This window comes from Pseudorca crassidens, chromosome 8 (assembly GCF_039906515.1).
Source record: "Pseudorca crassidens isolate mPseCra1 chromosome 8, mPseCra1.hap1, whole genome shotgun sequence".
NCBI classification, from domain to species: Eukaryota; Metazoa; Chordata; class Mammalia; order Artiodactyla; family Delphinidae; genus Pseudorca; species Pseudorca crassidens.
The window spans coordinates 99,920,669-99,945,961 of record NC_090303.1 but is presented as its reverse complement, the minus strand read 5'-3'; the positions used below and the strand labels follow the sequence as shown (position 1 = coordinate 99,945,961).

The 25,293-nt window shown below is 41.0% G+C and overlaps 1 protein-coding gene across 14 annotated transcripts in view; it reads left to right on the top strand.

Moving 5' to 3' along the window:
- EZH2 (enhancer of zeste 2 polycomb repressive complex 2 subunit) overlaps positions 1-25,293 on the top strand; it is a 61,940-nt gene that overhangs the window by 30,778 nt on the left and 5,869 nt on the right. For 5 of the 14 annotated variants that reach the window (XM_067747297.1, XM_067747304.1, XM_067747296.1 and 2 more), the window contains exons 4-14: positions 5,822-5,938; positions 8,856-8,976; positions 9,909-10,049; positions 10,974-11,076; positions 11,621-11,799; positions 20,423-20,514; positions 21,924-22,164; positions 22,737-22,906; positions 23,423-23,517; positions 24,441-24,481; positions 24,892-25,017. In XM_067747297.1, coding sequence (XP_067603398.1) covers positions 5,822-5,938; positions 8,856-8,976; positions 9,909-10,049; positions 10,974-11,076; positions 11,621-11,799; positions 20,423-20,514; positions 21,924-22,164; positions 22,737-22,906; positions 23,423-23,517; positions 24,441-24,481; positions 24,892-25,017 — 1,426 coding nt within the window. Of the gene's footprint in view, positions 1-2,274; positions 2,454-5,821; positions 5,939-8,855; positions 8,977-9,908; positions 10,050-10,973; positions 11,077-11,620; positions 11,800-20,422; positions 20,515-21,923; positions 22,165-22,736; positions 22,907-23,422; positions 23,518-24,440; positions 24,482-24,891; positions 25,018-25,293 lie in introns of all 14 variants that reach the window. The other 9 variants (XM_067747300.1, XM_067747308.1, XM_067747303.1 and 6 more) reach the window with 6 other exon arrangements.

Sequence of the window (25,293 nt, the reverse complement as noted above, 5' to 3'; positions counted from 1 at the left end):
TTAAATTTTTAATAGCTATTACCAGATTGCCCCCCGAAAGTTTTACATTTACACTCTCACCAACTGTTTATAGTGGTGTCTGTTTATCTATATTCCCAACATAAAATGTTAATCTTTGTCAGTGTGATAGGTAAAACATTACTGTAATTTGTTTTCCTTTTGTTCATCAGTGAAGTTAATTTTAAGTACTTATTTGTTTATATTTCTTTTATGAGTTGGCTGTTATGGTCTTGGATCTTTTAAAATTGGGTTGGACTTTTTCTTATGATTTTAAAGGACTTTTTGTATATTATAAATACTAGATTTAATCATCCGTTCTGCAGATTTTCCCCCCCACTTTCATGCTATTTCTGGGATGTTTTGGTTATACAGAAGTTTTAAATGTTTATGTAGTCAAATTAGAATTTCTTCTTTTGATTTCTGTGTTTCTTTAAGGCTTACAAAGCCTTTATCCACTTCAAGATTATAAATTACCCATCTTTCCTTCTAGTTTTCATTTTTATATTTTAACATCATTTAACCTATTTGGAATTTCCTTTGGTGTAAAGAGTGAGTGGGGAATTTTGTTTTCAATTTTTTTTCTATTTGGCTTTGTTGTTTCAGCACGATTCACTAAATGATCAATCCGTGAGCAATTGGGGAGTGGTTATAAATCTGTTTTGCAAAGATCAGCAGAATTGGCCTGTCTGATTGGTGGTCACGGAGCAGGTTTAGCACCTGAGCAAGGGCTTCGCGCTTCTGAGACTACGGTCCGGTGGCCGTCCTGCCCTTTTACCTTAGCCAATGGCTCTGCTGCTCTGTGGCGTTCAGCCCCACGTCCACTCACGGGAGCGAGGCTTCACGACGGCTGTGCTGCCACAGCTGATGGAAACCATGACTTTATTCTTTGTTCTGCTTCTTACTTTTTGTTTACTTTCTTTTTTTTTTCAATGATAGCAATGGTCTTATTTGCCACTCGCAGGACTATTACTGAATTAGGTTCTTGAGTTTGCATGTCACGGACAAACATGGCTCTGGTTACGTGCTTTACATGCTGTGTTGGGTGTTTTTGTAGTTTTACCAACTTATGTCCTGTGACTATTGTTCTGTTTCTGATCTCCAGTATTTTAGCAAAACTGCAGATTATGAGGAGATGATTTACCCTAACAGCCCCCTTCAGACCCAGACTTCATTGGGTTTTTAATAGTTACTATATTAACCAGGTTTATAGATTTATGACCTCTTTACTTGGGCTCAGGCTTCTGAAGCTAGGACGCAGGGAAGAGCTTTAAGGGTCCAAACTTCCTGAAATTGTACTTCACATGTTACCTGTTCTGTGTGAAATGCTGTATATGCCGCCCCCGCCCTGGAAGAAGCGCCAGACTGATGCTTATAGGGCGGCATCTTTCTGTTCTTAAGTGAGCTCAGGGCAGGAGCCTCGTGTTGCTGGTGGAGGTTCCCCCCAGTCCGGACGGCTCTGCAACATACATATCCAGCAGCAGAAATGAGAATAATTTACAGTCCGGCGTGAACCACTCTTGTACTCCTTAGCTCCAGCGCCCTTGATTAGCTGCTTTAATTAAATGTGCCTGTGTCAAGATCCGACCAGGATGTTTTATTTCTGACCCTCTCCTTAACCACCCTTCTCCTAATCATCCTGAGTGAGTTAGGAACTCACTTCTACTATGAGCTTTTCTTGACCCAGACCTGATACTTACCTCATTCCAGTTTTTTCTTCAGTACTTACTTCACATAAAAGCAGTCTGAAATTAAGTTATGTACACGATCATTTTCACCAGAAGGCCTAGCTGGTTTAAAACTTGGTGTGTCATCTTTTCTCTACTCAAATCTTGAAGAATGTGGGTAGTTTCAGAAATCCTCAGCTTTTCCTGGAGCTGGGTGGCAGCTGATGCTTTCTTTCATACACCTCAGATGTGAGGCAGTTCCTTATTGTTTTTACTCGGAAAAGCTAAAGGATATTAGACAACATCACCAGTTCATTGTGTCTCTGGCTTGAATTAAATGGACCAACCAGGATCCAAGAATATTTTTAACTTGGCTAACTGAGTGTATTTTTTCCCCCTACTATATGGAATTCGGACATAACCCTTCTAATGTTAAAGATTGTTGAGAGACCGATGGCTATGACTGTTGCCCTTTGTGATGTCCCACTGTAAGATGGGGAGTCATCCTCCTAGGGTAGTGGTGAATTTTAAAGAAGTTAACTTTGGTAAAGTCTCTAGCACAGTGCTTGGCACATAGTAGGGTGTGTTAATTTCTTTCCCTTCCCTGCAGGCCATTCACCTGCTCTTCCCTCTACGATTTTCCATAACACAGTTTTTACTTGGAACCAGCCTTCTGCCAAGAGTCTCAGTTTGGTTGTGTACTCCTACAACTACTATTTTTGGCTTGACTTCCCTCTCCAGCTCCCAGTGGTCCAGCCACACAGTCGCCTATTGTACCAGCTGGTTGATGTAAGTCTATCCATCCTCAGAGGAACCTGGTTACTTACCAGTAAGCTGTGTTTCTCTGAAAATGTAGCATCCTTGGTAACTAATATAGTTGTTTTCTTTCTTTACCATCAATGATGGATTACCTACAACAACTTCCTTGTGTGATCCTCAGGTTGGAACTAGAATTAGAGAATTTAATTTGTTGCTATTGGTCTCCTAGTGAGTTCCTGAGTCCAAGACATATGACTCTGATCAGGTAAAATGCTGTGGAGACCCATGAGGTCAAAATCCTTTTCAGTGCTCTGAGTGATACGAGACAATAATATAAAGTGTCAAGGATGATACATTTTCAAAGAAAAAAAGTTACTGGTAAGTAACTGGGATTTTTGAGTAATTTTCCTGTAAGTCAATAAATAAGAATTCCCAAACTTGTTTTACCAACAAATGCTTCTGCATTTGAATATTATTTCATAAATGAAAGGGATATGGTTATTAGTTAAGGTTAATAGTTAAAGAATGGGGTAGGTTTCTAGAGATACTACATAGATAATGAGGTGGGTATAGACCTTCAATTTGCTAAATAGGTGTTCTCTTAGCTTTAAAAAGAAATTGAAGTCGAAGTCTCCATTAGGGAAAAATCAGCAAATGCAGTCGGTTTGTTCCAGAAACATTTTTTGAGTGCCTACTCTTTTTTGAGACACTGTGCTGAGTATTGTTGCGAGACAGAGGTAAAACCACACTCTGCCACAGCCGCTTTGAGAGCTTATTTCCAGCCCCTTGGTGACACTTTTATGACTCAGAATTGAGGTGATGGGTCATGGGGGTATGGCAGGTGTGGGGTTGGAGATAGTACTTAGCGCTGCAGCCTTTGCTGTCTTATTTTCTGTGCTTCTCTACGTTCTTTCTGTTAACGGAAAAGTCCGCTGACCTCGTTCAGTAGACTCAGAGCATTTTCTGTCACTAGAGCAAACAGGTGGAACAGAGCCAGCGTTCCTCCTGTCTGGTAGTTGAATAGGATATTCAGCAGTCCTCCCGTAAGTGTGACCTTGGATTTAGATATTAAAGCAGGTGAATAAGTCAGAGTTGGAGAAGCAGCCGCTCCCCCTCGCCCCCCAGGCTTTAAAGGGGGCCAGTCTTCAGAATTAAAATCACAGAATTAATTTACCTCCACCATGTGTAGAACAAAAATCAAAAACTCCAATTTAATTGTTTTGCAAGAAATGAAATTATTTTGTATTTAAAATCACTGGGTAGTGTATAGCACTTTATTCCGTAGTTATAGCCACTCCTTGCCCCAGAGTGACCTGGTTAAGTAACTTAAGAAGGAATGAAGACATGGTAGGAATAGGACAAGAGGCAGATGCTGGGGGAGGAGATGCCCTGTGACACTGTTGGGTGTCTCTCTTGCACAGCACCCATTGCACGGGCATCTCAGGGTGAGAACTAGAGCATAGGCATGAAGCTTGTGGGTGTTGGAATCAGACTTAGGCTTCCATCCTGGCTTGGTAATTTACTACCTTTCTGACTAGGCAAGTTATTTAACCTCTCTGAACCTCAGTCTCCTCCTCATTTTGTGAAATCGTGATGCCAAAGGCTAACATGAGAAGTGGTTAAGAAAATGTATATAAAGCACTTAGCACAGTGCCTGCAACATAGTACGTGCTCAATAAATGTTAACTGCTGTTATTATTGGACGGATGGATGAGGAATTGCATCAGAGGCCAAAGAAGGAAACAGGGAAAGATTGCGGGTTCTGGAGTTTTAGTAAACTGTTCACACCGTCTTATTTACTTGAGCTATGAGCTTTCTAGTATTATCTTTAATCTTTGCCCTTTTGGAAAGCAAATTAATGGATTAATCACTGTCACAGTTCTTCCTAACTACTCTATCTTTAAACCTTCACTTCCACTGAGGAAGGAACTATTTTTGTGCTGCGGTGACTGTGACTATTGGAAGATTATCCCCCTGGCCTGAGGAAGTGCTGAGGGCCAGGTGGGCCTGGATGCCAAAGACTTCCACTCTGATTTCACCAAATCTAGACCCGCGATTTTTAAGTCCTCTTAAATAAAAATGAAACATTTAATAATTATGTGTGTTGTATAGACATGACTTTTTTGGTTTCATTTTACTACTTCAATTCTACTTCTTTTTGCTCTATTTTCATGGATTATATGTCCAGGGTATTTTTGAGAAGGCTCTGGAGACCTGATAATTGGGTAATGGTACTCTTTTAAGAAAAGCTGGATTCCTAGACAGGATGGAGAGTGCTGTGGTATTTGGGCACAGATCTTTACCGTATTTCATCAAGTCAAAGATGCAAACTTTTTAACATTTTAACATCTGAAACTGGCATGCGTCTTAGAATCACTATGATAAGAAAGCATTGTGTTATAGTTTAATTGGCAACATTATTTTCTTAATGATACAGAAGATAATGGTGTGCTTTGAAATTGATGTCATCGTAGATTGGATGAAATACGGTATTTCAGGGAAATATATTTACTTAACCAGTATTAGAAATGTATAGAAATGTGGTATCGTGACAATATGTGTAGTGGGTAAGAGCAGGGGCTCCAGAGTCAGACGTTCTGGGTTTATATTCTAGCCCTAACAGTGTATGACTTTGGGCCAGTTACGTATCCTTTCTCTATCTTAGTTTTCTCACCTGTAAAATGAGCGCTAAGAATAGTCCCCATCATACAGCGCTGTTATGAGGACTAAATATAAGACATGTAAGTGTTTAAAATAGTGCCTAGCACATAGGAAGTGCTTAATAACATTAGCTATTATTGTTAATAATTTAGAGATTACACTTCTGCGAATTGATTTGAATCCATTTCGTTGTGATTGAAATTCAGGTCTATTACCTTTAATATTTGTGTATCATCTGATAATATCAGCAAATGACACTTGGGTTTTTAAAAAGGGAAGGTAAAGGTAAGAAAGGTTAACCTTACAAGTTTCTATATTCTTATTAAGATTTAAGTGGCGTATTTGGTATATATATATATATATATATATATATATATATATATTATTCCATGTGGATGAGATGTAAATGAAATTAAGCAGTGAGGTAGAAAATTTATAGTGAAAGCAAGGAGCAGTTAATCTGAGGCCAGCCTAATTAGAATATTTGATTCTTATTGATACTGGTAAGTATGGAAAGGGTTGGAAGGTTTTGAAAATTTGCAAAATCTGAAGCTTTTTCTATTGCTAAGTAAAAGAGAGGAGAGAATCCTTTCTGGTTTTTATGAACTTACCGTCTCAGTAAAGAAATTTCTTTTTCAAAATGCTGTAAGTAGGCAGCATCTCTTTATAATATGATGCCTACAGCTTCAGGTTGTCCTTTTATTCTTACGAGTCAATTTTATTTTTTTCTGTTCTAGTGTTCGGTGACCAGTGACTTGGATTTTCCAACACAAGTCATCCCGTTAAAGACTCTGAATGCAGTTGCTTCAGTACCCATAATGTATTCTTGGTCTCCTCTACAGCAGAATTTCATGGTATGTAAATAGTGTGTCTTCTTATTTGCTAATCACTTCTTTTAAATAAAAAAGCATAGATAATTTTCTTGTCAAGGTGAGTTAAGATAGTATAAGTAAAAATAGCTATCGAAATGGGAGTACTTAGAGTAATTTTTTAAACCAATTAATATATGTATTTTTAAGCCTTTTCGGTGTTGATGTTGCTCTTTTCTTAGTCCTTTCTAGTTAAAATATTCTCCAAAGGAAAAGTATTAAGCAAAAGCCATACCTGGGATTAAAAATATATTTGAAAGATGAAGCTTCTAGTTCTTATCCTTGAAGATGTTAGTCAGTATCCTGTAATCTCAGTCTGACTTTGAGGTTTTGTTAATTGAGAACGTATTATTTAAAACAATTTTAGGCAGCATGTTATTAAATGATAATGTACACTATGAAATATTCTCAGGGCAAGGTTAAGCACTTTTCCACAGATAACACTGGCACAATAGCTTTTGTAATGAAATGCCAGTATTTAATTCTTTATAGAAGTAGGATGAAGGAGGATGGAACAAAAGAGAAATTTGAGTATGCATTCTTGACTTGTGTTGTTAAATTAAAAATACATAGTTTTATTACTTAGTTGGTATATAAAATAATAGGGCTATTTCAGTGTTGATGGAAGTCCTTGGTGAGCCTACTTTACAGAATTACCTGCTAGATTTTTAAATAAATAGATGTTTCTAATGGCTTCAGTAACTTTGCTCTTAAAAATTTTGCAGTGGAGGCTTAAAGGCAAACTTCAGATTCTCTTTTGCCATTGTGTATTTTTGTGCATTTAAGGCTTTATTCAGAAACATTTTGTTTGAGAATCATGTTGCAGGAGCTTCTGGGAGGGTTCATATTTTCACAGACTGTAATTCTGAAAGCATATAGTGTTTAAAGTCAATAAATTTTACTTCTTTTTTTTTAAACCATTTAAAAAATTGAAGTATAGTCAGTTTATACTGTTGTGTTAGTTTCAGGCATACAGCAAAGTGATTGTTTCAGATTCTTTTCCATTATAGGTTATTACAAGATATTGACTATAGTTCCTTGTGCTATACAGTAGGTCCTTGTTTATTTTGTATATAGTAATGTGTATATGTTAACCCCAAACTCCTAATTTATCTCCCCCTCCAAAGGTGTCAATAAACATTATGAATCATCATCCATGGGTTTTGCTGGTGACGAAAGCTAGGTCAGGCAAGCTGTCTTTATTATGGCTGGGATATATTTTGAGGTGCAAAGGTTATATGGCTATAATTGGGAAGACAAAATAGCCAATTGTCATTTAATTTTGGCTTGTGTCCAAAATAATTAACTCTCCCAGTTTAAATGGGATTAGTGCAGGTGAGGTGTGATGGCAGCTAGACTCATTAGTTGTATATAAGCTTGACTCTGAACAGAACAATAAATACGTTAACATCTAAATTTTCCTTTTATACCCCATATGCACTTTTTCTCCCAGTTTCCCTTTTCCTTGTTTGTCGAAGGTACCATTATCTTTAAGAACTCTGCAGTTATCCTAAATTTGTTATGTAGGAATAATTTGAAAATCTTCCCTTTTCTTCCTGTTTCCTGCCTGCTCCTACGTGACAGTTCCGTGTGTGTGTCACGGCCTTTTGCCGGCGTATTCCTCCCTGTCGATCATGGGCCAGCCTAAGGCACCTCACGCTTGACATTTGATCTTAGCCAAAAGGCCGAGAAGCGGTAGGCACCTCACACTTGACATAGTTGCCATGTCCTCCCATCAGTCTTAGCCAGTCCATTCTGTTTATCAGAATTATCTTTCTGAAATTCTGTTTTTAACCAATACCTTGTTCAGAGGCCCCTTAAGACTTAGACCTATCCTTGTTTTAGTCTCCATATTTAGATATGGACTTCAGAAACTTCATGTCTTTTTTTTTTTTTTTTTTTTTTTTGCGGTACGCGGCCTCTCACTGTTGTGGCCTCTCCCATTGCGGAGCACAGGCTCCAGTCGTACAGGCTCAGTGGCCATGGCTCACGGGCCTAGCCGCTCTGCAGCATGTGGGATCTTCCCGGACTGGGTCACGAACCCGTGTCCCCTGCATCGGCAGGCGGACTCCCAACCACTGTGCCACCAGGGAAGCCCTTACATTAGTTTTTATTTCCTTTTCCTTTTTTGGGGGTATGGTTATTTATGGGTTCTTTTTTTGTGGAATATCCTTTTTTTAATAAATTTATTTATTTTTTCTTTGCATTGGGTCTTCATTGCTGCGCGCGGGCTTTCTCTAGTTGGGGCGAGCGGGGGCTACTCTTCGTTGCAGTTCGCGGGCTTCTCATCACGGTGGCTTCTCTTGTTGCGGAGCGTGGGCTATAGGCGCATGGGCTTCAGTAGTTGCAGTACTCAGGCTCAGTAGTTGTGGCGCATGGGCTAAATTGCTCTGCGGCATGTGGGATCTTCCTGGACCAGGGCTCGAACCCGTGGCCCCTACATTCACAGGCAGATTCTTAACCACTGCACCACCAGGGAAGCCCTCGCTGGTTTTGATAAACCATATTTCATCGATCCTAAGAAAACTTTGAAACGTCTGAAATAGGCATGTCTTAAAATTGATGATGAGTCGTAATTTGCAGCATTTTTTCCTTTCTTAGAGGTACATAAAATAACGGTAAGTTTTAATGATTGATGACATATTAGATTAGGTAATACAGTATTTTTTCTTAAATTATTTCCCTGTAAACAGTTTGTTTTCTCAGATATGCTTATTGATATGAAGGGTTTTTTACTTCTTTGTGGCTTTTAGAATTTGATGTCTATTATTTTAGATCTGGAGAACTGGGTACAGACATCTACTTATGAAAAAATATTGTTGTATTTCAGTTATGTTACATTTACTCTTAAAAAATTTGATACTCAGGATAAGCCTGCTTTTTAAATATTTTTTACTTTCAGGTGGAAGATGAAACTGTTTTACATAACATTCCTTACATGGGGGATGAAGTTTTAGACCAGGACGGGACTTTCATTGAAGAACTAATAAAAAATTATGATGGAAAAGTACACGGGGATAGAGGTGAGTCATGTGTTTATTCTCTTGGAAACGCAGCCAGAGAATTGATATTTTATTACTTTTTTAAAACAGTAGTTGTGGCTCGCAGTCTCCAGAGCACAGGCTCAGTAGTTGTGGCTCGCGGGCTCTAGAGTGCACGCTCAGTTGTTGTGGTGCACGGGCTTATATGCTCCGTGGCATGTGGGACCCTCCCGGACCAGGGCTCGAACCTGTGTCCCCTGTGTTGGCAGGCGGATCCTTAACCACTGAGCCACCAAGGAAGCCCCATTTTTTTTTTTTTAGATTCCATATATATGTGTTAGCACCCTATTTTTAAATTGAAGGATCATGCTTGCCAGTTGAAAATAATTCATAGCTGGTCATAACAAACTCTGATGTCAATAACATGTAAATTAAATAGAATTGTTTGAGTGTATGTAGATTTTAAGATTCTTTAGCAATAAAATCAGTGAGGAATAGGGCTTCTGCTTATGTGACATGGGCTCCAAAAGGCCCTATGTTCAAAAATACCTTCCCCACTAGGCAACCACAGGACCTGAAATCCTGTCATTAGAATCACAGCTTTGGTGATTTAACAGGAGACCCTGTTAAAGTTCCTGGCAGGAGGGTAACATGTAACATCCTCACATGTTCCTGTCAGGAGTGGACAGCAAGGTCTGGCAGATGCATTGTTTGGAAGGAGGCGAAGGCCATAGTTAGTCTCTAGAGAATTAGGCTGTGGTCGCAGGCACTGGAAACTTGTGAAAATGACAGGTGTTGAGGATAAGTACTACTTCTGACTTTGCCTCAGGCCAGTCCTGAAAATGATCTTTCCTCACTGCATTTTAATAATAGTGTTATGGTACTGACTGATAGGCTCCAGCTGTTTCTTACAAATTAACAAAAGCATAGGTGAACTTTTGTGTATTTCTGATATTTGACTTGATGAATTTCAGAATGTGGGTTTATAAACGATGAAATTTTTGTGGAGTTGGTGAATGCTCTTGGTCAATACAATGACGATGATGATGATGATGATGGAGATGATCCTGATGAAAGAGAAGAAAAACAGAAAGATCTAGAGGAGAACCGAGAAGGTACGTCTGTCTGTTACATTTGCGTGTAGCCATTACAGCAATTTTCAAAAACAATAGAGTATAGGTAAATCTTCCTTCCTTCTTTTTTCTTTTGTTAAATATCATATCAGTGGTAGTATAATCAAAATTAGAATATTATTTATAACATTTCATCCTGCACTTTATTTCCCTTGGCTAGCAAAATAACGTTTTGTTTTTGGTTTCCCTGGGCAGTCATCATAATCATTATATAACATATATATAGCATACTGGTCATTGACTATGAACAAGTTGTGTGCTCTTCACTTTATATGCGTATAGACATTTAATTCTCATAATATTCCACGAGGTGGCTTTTATCATCAGATCCACCTCATAGTTGAGGAGATGGGTTTAGTGAGGTGAAGTAACTTAAGATCACAGTATTGGGAGGAAACAGAACCCAGAAAATACTGTGTTCGGAACCAGCTCTAACTGACCCCAGAGCATACGTTTTAACCGCTACACTAATTACGGTTTGCCAGAAAATTAGAGGGTCCCAACTTAGAGCTTGGCAGTTGGTGACGACCGGACAAAGCTCGTTATTAAGACAGCATAGAAGAATATGGGGGAAAATTGCAGTTTCAAAGAAGCGTACAGTTTTTTATAACAGGCGCCTTAGTGATCACCTGGCTCCTCATTTTACAGCCAAGGTGGGTCAGTGGCCAGACAGGGCCGCGGCGTCAGTTAGGGGCTGAGCCTCCCGGCGCACTTGCAGCTTCCCACGCTTGAGTTTGAGTTTCGTCTGGCCCACCAGCCTCCCAGGTCCTTGTGAGATTTGTCGGAAGGAAGTGAAACAGAGCTGGCAATTTCCTGGGAAGGCAGCTTCGTTAGGCACGAGGGAAATGAAAGACTGGCAAGCTTGTTCACTTTCATTCTTTTTTCCTTTCACATTTCCCTGTTTAGATAAAGAAAGTCGCCCACCTCGGAAATTTCCTTCTGATAAAATTTTTGAAGCTATTTCCTCAATGTTTCCAGATAAGGGCACAGCAGAAGAGCTAAAGGAAAAGTAAGATTTGTTCTTTGGCCATGGTTTTGCCTCGTATGGTCTTTAACTCACCATTTTGGTTCTTTAGAAATGGAACTAATGTAGCCAGTGAGCTCCCCACTTCGTGTGTTCCCAACATCTGCAGGATACTTGAACTAATACGTGTATGTATCTGGTACCCTGTACTCCATTTATGGTAGATGGGATAAATTTGCGCGCGTGCGTGCAGACACGCCCACGTACACACACAATTTACAGGAATGCGTGTAAGAGGAAATCTCTCGGGATGCCTGTAGAAATTTTAGTGCAGCTGATGTTTCATTTTAATGAATATAGTAACATTTTTCATGACAGATCTGAATCACATTAGTGAATTCGTTTCTTGATATACCATGCATAATATTTAATTGGCTCTTCATTTAAATATTGTTGTAGGCTAAACTTCTTTGTGTGTTTTAGGCAAGATAAACATCAAAAATAATACACAGAAATCTTGTAGAAAATTTATTTTCAAAGATGTAATTCTTGTTTCACCTTTACTTCCATTTTTCTTGGTTAATGTTAGGTACAAAGAACTCACTGAGCAGCAGCTCCCAGGTGCACTTCCCCCTGAGTGTACCCCCAACATAGATGGACCAAACGCCAAGTCTGTTCAGAGGGAGCAGAGCTTGCACTCATTTCATACGCTTTTCTGTAGGCGATGTTTTAAATATGACTGCTTCCTACATCGTAAGTGCAGTTATTGTACGTTTACATTTTCTATCTTTGTTGTGGAATTATGTGTTAAAGCAACTTGGGAAGTGTCATTGATTACCACTAGAATTTGTCATTTAATCTTGCAGTTACGACTGAAAAATATGTTAGCATCATAGTATTGTGATTTTCTAATTTGCTGCTTAAGGGTTGCTCTGAAGTCTTTTGCACATGTTAAGCTGACACTGCTCTGTCTCCCACTAACTTGGAATACAGATCAGTGATTTTTCCATAAATGCTAACCGAACAATTGTTTTATAATAAAACTTACTGTGACCTAGCTGATGGCCCAGAGCAACATTGCCAATACTGATGAATAACTTGGTGAATAAGAAATTGGCTAAAAAGGTGTTTCTATATATTCTTGTCTGTTTAGTGCCAAATCTGGTTTTTTTTGGGGGGGGGAGGGGCATCCTCTGAATATGTTGCTTTTAAAAACACCTGCATTTGAATACAGGTAAAGCATAACATGTTCTTAATGAGATTTACGTATGGTACATAGGATATTACTTTCTTTTTCTGACATTGCTGGGGAATGAAGTTTCTTAGTAAAATTTCCAGGTACCTGGAACTTAATTAAGTACGATTTAGAAAGTACCAGCTACTTTTGAGGCACGTTTTTTGAAAATATATTTCATACCTCCTGGTTCCTAAGCAGAGTTTACTTAATGTAGGTTAGCTTTTTCCACATTAGAGTTTTGTGTGACCATCTGTGGCATAACACCTTTGTCTCTGTGCTAAATGGGTTCATGTTGCTTTGCCCTTTTGGAGTTCCTGTGCCCACCTTTTACAATTTTTTCCCTCATTTTCCAGTGGTACCTCTTAATGTTAATTAGCTGCCTAAGCAGCTATATCTTGCCTTATTTTGAGTTTTTGCTCTATCTACTTAATGTTTGCTGCAGCACATAATTTGTTACGTGATGTGTATCTAGGTCTGGAAATGGTCATTTGTGTGTTTGTGTGTATGTGTGTGTGAAGTATTAGTGGTTTAGTTATCTTAATTTAGAAAAACTTGAAGTAGACTTTCTGAATTACCATTGTATCTCCTTGCAGCTGTTGTCCGTGCTCCTAAATTGATGACTTGGTAGTTGTAATAATCCGTAGAAGCCAGCCATACTCCAGCCATTGTAGGCTTACTGACTTGGGCTTGGCAGCATTGTCGTTACACAGGCCTTGAAGTAGTTGTTTTGAATTGCATTTAATTCCCCTTTACACATGATCATTTTATAACATAATGTCCAGTTCTTAAGAATACTGTAAATTGCATTCAGATATCACTATAGCAAAAAAGTTGGTGGGAGCTCTTTCATTGGAGTCAATGCAGTGGTCCCTCCAATTTGTTGTTTATAGATGTAGCATTTGATGGACCTTTTTTGTACAGATGAGCCAAGGCAGGAGGGTACTACTTTTAAACATTATTACAAGAGTTATTTTATTGTGCTATTCCAATCTGAGTAATTTGGATGAACCTGGAACCTGCTCATCGTCTCATTATTCATGCTGGGGAGAGGAGGAGAAAAGTGTTGTGCTTAATGAAGCTGGTTCTCTGGGACTGACCGGTGGGCTGCTCACTGCAGTGCGTCGGAGACGCGGGTCCAGCCTTGCTGTGCCCACCCTTCCCCCTTGTTCCACTAGAGCCAGGCTCTTCATAGTGTAACCCTAACACATTCTACAGGCATTTAATTGCTTTACACTGACTTGGACAAAATATCACACACTATATATTTTTCTTAGGTAAAAGAAGTCATTAAATACATTATTAAACATACCTGTTAAATATAGCATTTTGTGCTTTTTGTTCTTTGTCTAATGGGAATAATACAAACTGTCATGAGGATTAAATTTATTATTTACTATGTGCAAAATACTTAAAATAGCACTTGGCGTGTGTTTAGCTATTGTTCTTTTTAAAATAAATCATCATTCAGATGACTTAACATTTCCAAAAAGCATTAAAAGGCATCCAGCGAAATCCCCCACCCCTCCTGTCCGCATCCTCACTCCCCTGTAGGTAAACCACTTCTGCTGTTAGTTGTTCTGTGTCTTTCTGTAGTTTCTTCTGGCAAATACAAATACATTCCTCTCTTTTCCCAACCACCCTATTCAAATAGTGCCATACTCTCCAGGTGTTTTCCCTGTTGGACTTAACATTGTAGATATTATTCCTGTCTGGACAGCTGCATAGTCTTCTGCTGTACTGAGCCCGTCCCCCGAAGGTCAACATTTATGGTAATGGTGCCGCAGTGAATAACCTTGTGTGGTGGACCTGTACGTCCTTTCCCACAAGTGCAGGTTAACCCGGTCCACTCTGTGTAGGCAGTGCCAAACTACCTGCCATACGGGGATCTGCCAATTTAAAGAACTACCAGCAAAGTAAGAGTGCCTGTTTCCCAGAGCCCAGCCAATAGAGTGTGTTAAAAAACAAACTTTGATTTTATTGATTGAATTAGTAAAATGCTTTTTAGCGTAATTTAATTTGCATTTTTCTTCCTGTATGATTAAGAGATTTGTATTTTCTCTGAACTATTTTTATCCTTTTGGCTTTGTTGGTCTTTTTGATATCTTGAAGCTCTTTATATAGTCAGGAAATTTTTTGAGATGAGTTGCAGTGGGTTTTTTTTTTCCAGTTTGTTGTTTGGTAAAAATCCCATAGCAAAGTTAAAAAAAAAAAAACCTTTAAGGTAGTTGAATTTATCAGTTGGCTTTCCCTACTACTCCAAGGTTTTAAAGGACGTCTCACTTTTTTTCTAGTACGTTTTAGGCTTTTGGTGCTATTTTCTTTTTTGGGGGAATAACATCTAACTCTTTGATCCGTTTGGAATTTATTCTGTTAGAATTTTGGATCCAACTCGTTCTCTGCATCTCCAGGGCTACTGTTTCCACACCATCTTTTTTTTTTTTTTTCTCCAGTACGCGGGCCTCTCACTGTTTTGGCCTCTCCCGCTGCGGAGCACAGGCTCCGGACGCTCAGGCTCAGCGGCCATGGCTCACGGGCCCAGCCGCTTTGCGGCACGTGGGATCTTCCCGGACCGAGGCATGAACTCGTGTCCCCTGCATCGGCAGGCGGACTCTCAACCACTGCGCCACCAGGGAAGCCCCTTAACATCTTTATTGGAGTATAATTGCTTTACAATGGTGTGTTAGTTTCTGCTTTATAACAAAGTGAATCAGTTATACATATACATATGTTCCCATATCTCTTCCCTCCACACCATCTATTGACAAGTCCCTCTGGGGCTGCCCTGAGCCGCTGTCTTCATCACTGTCACCACAGGTGCTGGGGTCTGTTTCTGGTCTTTGGGTTCCGTTCCTTGAGTCTGTCCAAGGGGCTTTATTCAGAGATCTCCTGGCCATTCTTGTTTTTCTATATAAATTTTAGAACCAGTTTGTCTAATTAAAAAGTCTAGAGGCTTCCCTGGTGGCGCAGTGGTTGAGAGTCCGCCTGCCGATGCAGGGGACACGGGTTCGTTCCCCGGTCCGGGAGGATCCCACATGCCGCGGAGCGGCTGGGCCCGTGAGCCATGGCCGCTGAGCCTGCGCGTCCGGAACCTGTGCTCCGCAACGGGAGGCCATAGCAGTGAGAGGCCCGCGTACTGAGAAAAAAAAAAAAGTCTAGGTGGTATGTTTATTGGAATCTCATTAAATTTATAAATTATCTAAGGGGAAATTGACAATTTAAAATAAGGGTATGTCTTAATTATGGGATAAGTCTCCTTTTGTCCTTTAAAATAAGCTTTCTGATTTTCTCCCCGTAGCTCTTGTATTTACATTCTTTGGTAAGATGATTTCTAGGCATTAAATGTGTTGGGCTTTTCCCCTTGTATCATATATGTTTGATACCCTGCTACTTTACTGAGCTGTCCTTGTTTGTGATAGTTTCTGCATAGATTCTTTTGAGTTTTCCAGCTGTAATTATCTACAGTTATGAATGGTTTTGCTTTCTTTCCAATCTTTGTAACTTTAACTACTTTCTCCTGTCTAACTGTATCTTCAGTGCATGTTAAATAATAGTGGTGCTAGGAGATACATTTCCTACTGCTCCTCGATCAGTTTTGGGAAATTACCCGTTTCATTCCGATTTTGAAATTTATTTGTATAATTTGATCTGCATGTTCTAATAATTCTTTTAATTTCTTTTATTTCTTTGATTGTTCTTCCGTGTTTGATTCTTTTTTTCTTGAAGAGATTAAGAAGTGGTTTATATATTTTATTTAGAAAATCTGTTTTGTATATTTTTCCCTCAGAGAATCAGCTACTCTATTAGTTTTTACTGTTTTCCTTTTTGTGAATCTGATGTTTGTGTCATTTTCATTCTTTCCTCTTTTTTTGGATGTATGTATTTTAACACAGTGAGTTGTCTCTAGAGCGCTGTTTCAACTTCTTTTAGGTTCCGATATTTGGTATTATTACTATTTTTTTTTTAAAGGAATTTGAGGGAATGTTTTGTATTTCCTTTAACTCATTGTTGAATGGAGACTTTTTTTTTTTTTTTTCCTGCGGTACGCGGGCCTCTCACTGTTGTGGCCTCTCCCGTTGCGGAGCACAGGCTCCGGACGCGCAGGCTCAGCGGCCGTGGCTCACGGGCCCAGCCGCTCTGCGGCATGTGGGATCTTCCCGGACTGGGGTACGAACCCGTGTCCCCTGCATCGGCAGGCAGACCCTCAACTACTGCGCCACCAGGGAAGCCCAAAGGGAGACTTTTTAAACTTCATTGTGAAGAGGCCTTTTTTGGATGTTAACTGTTTTTATTATTTCTGTGCTGGCAGCCTCACTGATGTTGGGCCTTACTTGTTATTTAGATGTTAGGGGTGTCTGCCACTTTTATCTCTAAGGAAAATGTTCTTTTTTAAAAATAATTAATTAATTAATTTATTTTTGGCTGCGTTGGGTCTTCGTTGCTGCACGCAGGCTTTCTCTAGTTGCGGCGAGCAGGGGCTACTCTTCCTTGTGGTGCGCGGGATTCTCATTGCTGTGGCTTCTCTTGTTGTGGAGCTCGGGCTCTAGACGTGTGGGCTTCAGTAGTTGTGGTACAGGCTCAGTAGTTGTGGCACAGGCTCAGTAGTTGTGGCACGTGGCCTCAGTAGATGTGGCATGTGGGCTCAGTAGTTGTGGCTCGCGGGCTCCAGAGCACAGGCTCAGTAGTTGTGGCGCATGGGCTTAGTTGCTCCACGGCATGTGGGATCTTCCCAGACCAGGGCTCAAACCTGTGTCTCCTGCATTGGCAGGCGGATTCTCAACCACTGCCCCACCAAGGAAGTCCCGGAAGATATTCTGATGGCAGGGGATTGGCAGTTCATCTGGGCCAGAAGCTTGGTATCTGATCATGGATCTTTTCTATTAGAGGGACTTTAATCTCCAATACAGGCCTAGAGCGTAGCTAGAATTGTATATTACAATTTATAAGTCTTTTACCTTTGCTTGAAAACCTTTAGATAAGATATTGCACCAAGATTCTTTTAAGTTGCTTTTGAAATTAAAGAAAAAAAAAGCCTTTAATATCCATGTTCTTTTCTTTTTGTGAAACTTTTAAGTATCTTGCTTTAATTTAACATCTGATAATTTTCCTGATCAGGGAATTTTATGTAATCTTCTCTCCAACCTGCCCATATTATACTTAGTTTGAAATACATTTTAATAATGTATTGCAAATACTAGTATTTTAAGATGTCTATTTGAAAAGATTATTTTCAGTTTTCTGGAAGTCTAAAATAGTCAAGACTCTTAGAGGAAAACATAGGCAGAACACTCTATGACATAAATCACAGCAAGATCCTTTTTGACCCACCTCCTAGAGAAATGGAAATAAAAACAAAAATAAACGAATGGGACCTAATGAAAGTTAAAAGCTTTTGCACAGCAAAGGAAACCACAAACAAGACCAAAAGACAGCCCTCAGAATGGGAGAAAATATTTGCAAATGAAGCAACTGACAAAGGATTAATCTCCAAAATTTAAAAGCAGCTCATGCAGCTCAATATCAAAAAATCAAACAACCCAATCCAAAAATGGGCTGAAGACTTAAATAGACATTTCTCCAAAGAAGATATACAGATTGCCAACAAACACATGAAAGAATGCTCAACATCACTAATCATTAGAGAAATGCAAATCAAAACTACAATGAGATACCATCTCACGCCGGTCAGAATGGCCATCATCAAAAAATCTACAAACAATAAATGCTGGAGAGGGTGTGGAGAAAAGGAAACCCTCCTGCACTGTTGGTGGGAATGTAAATTGATACAGCCACTATGGAGAACAGTATGGAGGTGCCTTAAAAAACTAAAAATGGAACTACCATATGACTCAGCAATCCCACTACTGGGTACATGGCCTGAGAAAACCATAATTCAAAAAGTCATGTACCACAATGTTCATTGCAGCTCTATTTACAATAGCCAGGACATGGAAGCAACCTATGTGTCCATCAACAGATGAATGGATAAAGAAGATGTGGCACATATATACAATGGAATATTACGCATAAAAAGAAACAAAATTGAGTTATTTGTAGTGAGGTGGATGGACCTAGAGTCTGTCATACAGAGTGAAGTAAGTCAGAAGGAGAAAAACAAATACCGTATGCTAACACATATATGTGGAATCTAAGAAAAACAAAAGTCACGAAGAACCTAGGGGCAAGACGGGAATAAAGACTCAGACCTACTAGAGAATGGACTTGAGGATACGGGGAGGGGGAAGGGTAAGCTGGGACAAAGTGTGAGAGTGGCATGGACATTATACACTGCCAAATACAAAATAGATAGCTAGTGGGAAGCAGCCGCATATCACAGGGAGATCAGCTCGGTGCTTTGTGACCACCTGGAGGGGTGGGATAGGGAGGGTGGAAGGGAGGGAGACACAAGAGGGAAGAGATATGGGGACATCTGTATAACTGATTCACTTTGTTATAAAGCAGAAACTGACACACCATTGTAAAGCAATTATAGTCCAATAAAGATGTTAAAAAAATAGGACATTTCTAGAAGAGGGAATTCTTTATATACTTAGTTTTCCTAAAGAATTGAAGTTGGAAATTTTGCTGAAGGAAATCTGGTCGTAAGAATAGTTCTCTTTCTTTAGCTAAATGCAATGTGAGATGAAGAATGGTACTTTAAAAAATTTTAAAGTACTTTTATTATTAGCATGCTAACTTTTCCTTTATGGCCTGAATTTGTTCTTACCTTGGAGACTGTATAATTGTGGCTTATGATGCTGATACTGTTACCTAGTCCTGACTTAGCGGCTTCTTCTGTCTCATCACCAGCAGAGGCTGCTGTGCTCATTTGTGTACGTGTGTGTGTATATAGATACACGTGTGTCTTCTTCAGTGAATTGGGGCAAAGCTATCAGTCTCTAACTATAGTATGTACTAGAGGAGACATCCAGACTAAACACAGGTTTCACCTAAAGCGTGTCAGGATGTGCCTCTGGCTCAGGACGATTTTGTTTTTGGATGGATGTAATTCCTTCTGCTTATGTGACCTTAATCTTCTAGTGCTCACTCTGTATTTTAGGGGTCTTCACCTGTGCAAAATGTAATTCAGTGCTAAATAAGTCATATGGTATCAGGCTCTTGTTCTGGGAAAAACCAACTCACATACTTGAAACAGTCTGAGCCTTGAATTTCTATTTTAAAAACATAACTTTTTTTCCTTCCCTCATCACTGTCTTCATTTCCCATTTAAGTTCTATGGATAGAAGTATGGCTTTTTTTTTTTTTTTTTTTCTTTTTGCGGTACGCGGGCCTCTCACTGTTGTGGCCTCTCCCGTTGCGAAGCACAGGCTCCGGACGCGCAGGCTCAGCGGCCATGGCTCATTTTTTAAATGATTTATTTCATGAATCTGTCACTTGTTTTCATCCAGATTAATTTTCATCTTGTGTAATTCTGGATAGGGCATTTCTAGTATTTGCCTTTATGCGCTGTAAGCAGAGCCTCCCCAAGTTGTCTGAAGTTCTCGCTGCTGCGCTTTCATACTTGTTAGTATACCAGTGTGCTGGACTTTGAATTTTTCTGTTATATTATTATATTATTTGGGAATCTTAAGTTTCAAACACTTTTATCTTTCTAAAACCTGTTTTATCTGACCATTGTATTTTCCTGCAGAAAGGGTGCTGACTGTGCAGGCTCCCGCTGGGTTCTTGAATTGTGTGTGATTCAAAGAAATTGACTTGTAGTATTCCGAGGCTGTCCTCATTATCTTTTAAAACTGGTTTTTAACAATTGGTGTCCCATTCTTCTCCCCCATTTGACAAGCTGATTGCTGACCTTTCTTTGGAAATCGATAAATTGTAGATGTCAGAATTCTTTTGTAAAAAGAGGAAATCTGATTTCTGTGTAGAGGATACATCAGTTGTTTCTATGGAGACATTCAAGACCCAAATAAATATTTATAATTAGCGCTCAGGTGTTCTGGGGGAGACCTGAGGAGAATACATTGTGGAAATTCAATAAGAGCTTGAAGGAAAGTTCTGTAATGTAAACATTATTAGCAAAAGTGTAATGTAGTAATTGACTTTCTCCTTTGGAACTGGAGACATGAAAAAGTAATGTTATGTTTATGTGTAAAAGTAATGTTAGTTATGTTTGGATATTTTATGTTTATTTTGCAGCTTTTCATGCGACACCCAACACTTACAAGCGGAAGAACACGGAGACGGCTCTGGACAACAAGCCTTGCGGCCCCCAGTGTTACCAGCACTTGGTAAGCATGCACAGCGGGGCTCCAGAGGGAATTGGAGAAGTCTTAATTTTGAACTTCGGTGAGGTCTGTAAAGTCAGCGGTAACCTCACTGTTCCCATACTTTGATTGGCCATATGATAGCAGAGGTTTCTCAGTCACATTTCTTGGTAGTACTGCACGTTCTAGTCTTTCGTTATCTCGCGTTATTCTTTATCTCTGTTAGTCTTTTCAGCAGCGTATGGAGGTCTTTAGGATCCAGGCCTCCTGTACCTCCACAGAGCTTACGAGAATGGGAAGCACAGAGGACCCTTTTAAACCCCAGAAGTGCAGTAGTTCCCGGGCCTTGCTCAGAGCCATAGCCCTTCTTTGAGTTGTAGACCCACTGTAGTTGAGCTATATTATATATAGGCCCCGGAGAGGTTTTGTATGTTTATTTATTTTTTTTTAATGATGGAGAAAAGGTAAGGGTTTAGGAAAATATGAGGTAGAAAAGTTGTTTTTTACGGGTACTATCTTATTTTTACCATTTCCCCTCTTTGAACCAAGCCACTCCTACCTAGGAACTAAATGGGTATATATTGCCTGTTGGATTTTGGACAGAAGATTCATTGAATGGCACCTGCAGAAGGTATCCTATTTTTAAGCAATTTGGTTTTTGTAGAGTGAAGTATAAAACTGTTGGCTGCTCTCAGACTTCTCCCTTCTATTGCCACTAAAAATGGAATTCTTGAGCACTGTTTTATATATAATATTCCTTACAAGGCAGAATTTTATTTGGCTCATCTAAAATGTGTCTGTGGTATCTCTATAATCCACGCCCTTCCCGTTGTTGTATACTTTCCGAGACTGGATTATTACACCTGGTAACGCAGAATGTAACCCTCACCGCCTTGTTCGTCGAGTTCCTTTCATGTCTTCCTGGGTTGTGCATCCCTCACAGGGAAAAAATAAATGGGATGTTTTACTTGTAAGGCAGAAAGTGAAAGAGTGGAGTATGTGTACATGTTTTGTTTTCTTCTTGTATACTTTAAATATTACCTTAGAAGGGGACATGTTGGCTTAAGAAACCCTGAAATAGGAAAGTGTGACTTTAGATGCACATTAGATGTGTGCTTCCTCTTAAAATTCACTTTTAAATAGACTGTTACCTAAAGTATATTTCTATTTAACTCATAATCAGTTAATATAGAGCCGTCTTGCCTGATTTTGTGCTGCTCTGGCACTGTACGGAAGCCATATTTATCTTTCGCAAATCTTCAAACCCTCAAAAGCAGATAGAAAACAGTTGTATGTAGATGTGCGACTGTTTGTGAAAGCCGGATACTGTGATACATTTGACTAACGTGCTAACGCCATCCTTTTCTTTTTCTCCTCCGCCAAAATGAGCTGCAGAACTTTACCCTGATGTCTGCACTTTTCCTCCTTCGTAGGAGGGCGCGAAGGAGTTTGCTGCCGCCCTCACTGCCGAGCGGATAAAGACGCCCCCGAAGCGCCCAGGCGGCCGCAGGAGAGGGCGGCTCCCCAACAACAGCAGCAGGCCCGGCACCCCCACCACCAACGTGCTCGAGTCGAAGGACACGGACAGTGACAGGGAGGCGGGGACCGAGACTGGAGGGGAGGGCAACGACAAGGAAGAGGAGGAGAAGAAGGACGAGACCTCCAGTTCCTCAGGTGAGACGCGTCTGGTAACGGGGTCTTCCTGCCGCTCGGAGGGCTCATGTTGTCGAGGTTTGGGTCGTGTAAGGTGTTAGTTACTTCCCTCGGTTGGTTAGTTACAGACACGGTGAGAAACCCAGGAGCACAGCTGTGTGGCTGTGACTCTTACTGCTCTCTTCTGGCCCACACCCAGCCCTCGCCTGTGCTGTTGATCTGTCTGGGTTACTTGCAAGTTGACCATCCGGTTTATTTTCACTCTTGGGTCACTTTCCTTTTTCCAGCTTTCACAGGGGCATGATGGAATTCTCATCATTCAGTTGAATCCTCCTGACGCCCTGTGGGTAGTGTTGGTTAGGAGAGAGAATTAGAACCACTGACTAGTATGTTATGGAGTGTCTTCTCAGCCCTAGGATTACACCATAAGTAACAGGAGGGTAACCCCATTTGCTCTCATTTTAGAAGGCTGAGTTAAAGGGAGCCTGCTCTCCTGGTTTCCATGGGGGAAAAGCTTACTGATACTTCCTTCCCTTTCCCTTTCCTTCCTCCCATTGCTATTTCTTGACCATTGCTTAACTTTGGTTTCGTAGAAGCGAATTCTCGGTGTCAAACACCAATAAAGATGAAGCCCAACGCCGAGCCCCCCGAGAACGTGGAGTGGAGTGGCGCTGAGGCCTCCATGTTCAGGGTCCTCATCGGCACGTACTACGACAATTTCTGTGCCATCGCCAGGTTGATTGGGACCAAAACATGTCGACAGGTAAGTGTGCCTGATAAAACTACTGTGAGCTTCAAATGGAGAAATACGTGGTCACTGTCCAAACATACGAACACTCGTGGTTATCAAACTGCTGTTCCTCTGAAAAGAAGTATAAAAATTTTTTTTTTCACTGAGAGGATACTGAAAGGAAATTACTCATTCAACTTTAGATGTTTTAGGTTAGCTGGCAATGGGTTCTATCTTATTTTATTATTCATTCATTTATTTGTTTTTTGGCCATGCTGCACGGCACATGGCATCTTAGTTCCCCAAACAGGGATCGAACCTGTGTCCCTTGCAGTGTAAGTGCAGAGTCCTAACCACTGGACAGCCAGGGAATCCTGGCGATGGGTTTTAAAAACCAGGAACGATTTAGATTTAGCCTCATGACTCTCAGTAAGAGTGTAATCGCAGCAGCGTCCCAGGACAGACAAAGAGTTTCTGGTGGGAATGAGCAGGAGACTGGTTTGCTTAAAGAGACGATCCTCACGGCCCTGTGACCTTGCCTCTTGTCAGGTGTATGAGTTTCGAGTCAAAGAATCCAGTGTCATAGCGCCAGCCCCCGCCGAGGACGTTGACACCCCTCCCAGGAAGAAGAAGAGGAAACACCGGTGAGTCTGCGGCGTGATGCGGAGGCCGCTGCGGGCCTGGCGCTCGTGAGGGCAGTGGTGGCTCCACTCCGTTGATTAGGAAGGAAGCTTGAGTGGCCTCAGAAATAGGCCTGTGGGGTCTTGTTTCCATGGGCATTGCTGGCATTTTTCTGTAAGAACACAGTGGCTGTCAGGAGATTTGGTGTGTTGAGTCATAAAAATTTTATGATTACTATGCTACATTTTGGTCACGAAGAATTATTGAGTAGCTTCTGCAGTGAAGGCTGCATAAACCCTTACTTGGCATTCGTGTGTGGATCTTGGGAGGCTGTGAGCTCTGGGCCGGTTTTCACTCTAGGAGCCTGAGTTTTCCACGCCCACCCTGCCGTCGGCCTGGGTGAGCGAGTGACGGGGGCAGTGAAGGTGTCAGGCCGACTCGGATGTGTGGAGGCTGGATGGACTACTTGCTGTAACCACCACCCGGTCCTTTTTTTCTTTTTAGAGAGAAACATAGTTGGGTGTTGGGTAAGGGAACATCTACATTATGCTTCAGAAACTGTCTACAGCTTAATTCAGGCTTTAGTAGACGCCTCGGCATTTTTTGCTTGGATTCTCTCTGACCATATAGCTCAGTTGAAATGATGCAAGATTCCAGAAATGAGAGCAGGTGTGCTGTGTCAGAATCATCCACACTAGGATAAACCTGGCCCAGGGGGCTGGGCTGGCTCTCTGAGGCCACAGCCCTTAAGCTGTTCCCACGTTGCTCCACACCTGCGCCAGGTGTGAGCTGGGTGGCGTGTGACTCCTCTTTCATGGTTACTTGGATTAAGAGCCCCACTGCATTCATGGCCCAGGTTGACGCATTTAAGTTGCGATTGTTGACATGTGGCTGACTGTGCGCCCCAGGTCACGAGGGTGATGTTTTCTTCCTTTGTGTTTTGCAGGTTGTGGGCTGCGCACTGCAGAAAGATACAGCTGAAGAAGGGTCGGCACCTTTCCGTTCAGCTTCATTAGTAACTCGGTCTACTTCTCGTGTCTTAGAATAGTAATTGGATTAGAGTTTGGGATATTCTAATATAACCGACTTTGGTGCACTGAAGTTTAATGCACAGAAGTGCATTAAATGGAGGCTGTCTGTTGATTAATTTCCAGTCGGTTAGAGGAGAACGACTCTGGGAACCTGACTGAGGTGTGTGTGACAGTGCCCCAGGGTTCCCGAGCTCTTGGCGGGTGGGGCTAATTTCTGCTGACCTGTTGTAAACAGTGTGTGTGACGTTGCGGACACGGAAAGACAACCCGCTAAGCTCGGAGGGCCACGGGGAGAGCATGTGCTTGTCGGGCGTGTGCTCCCCTTGCCGCTCTCTGGACTGACGTGGTGCTGTTGTCTCTGTGCAGACGGCTCCTCCAACCATGTTTACAACTACCAGCCCTGTGACCACCCGCGGCAGCCTTGCGACAGCTCGTGCCCTTGTGTGATAGCCCAGAATTTTTGTGAAAAGTTTTGTCAATGTAGTTCAGAGTGTAAGTATGTTGTCTTGATGTGATTACGTGAGAATTCAATAGGCTGTTGGTCAGCAATTTAAAACTGTAACCTCAGTCGGCACAAGGACACGGCAGCTCCTGCGTGCTCTTCCCTTTGGGAAATTCACTTATGCCACGAGCATGCATGGCGCCCAGGAGTGGCGCTGGGCCTGTATCCAGCCAGCCTCCTGGCTGACGCGGGTATGTGGGCAGGTTTAGGCGAATGTGGGTTAAAGGAGCTTTTATTTTTTCCCCCTTGATCATTTAACTTAAATC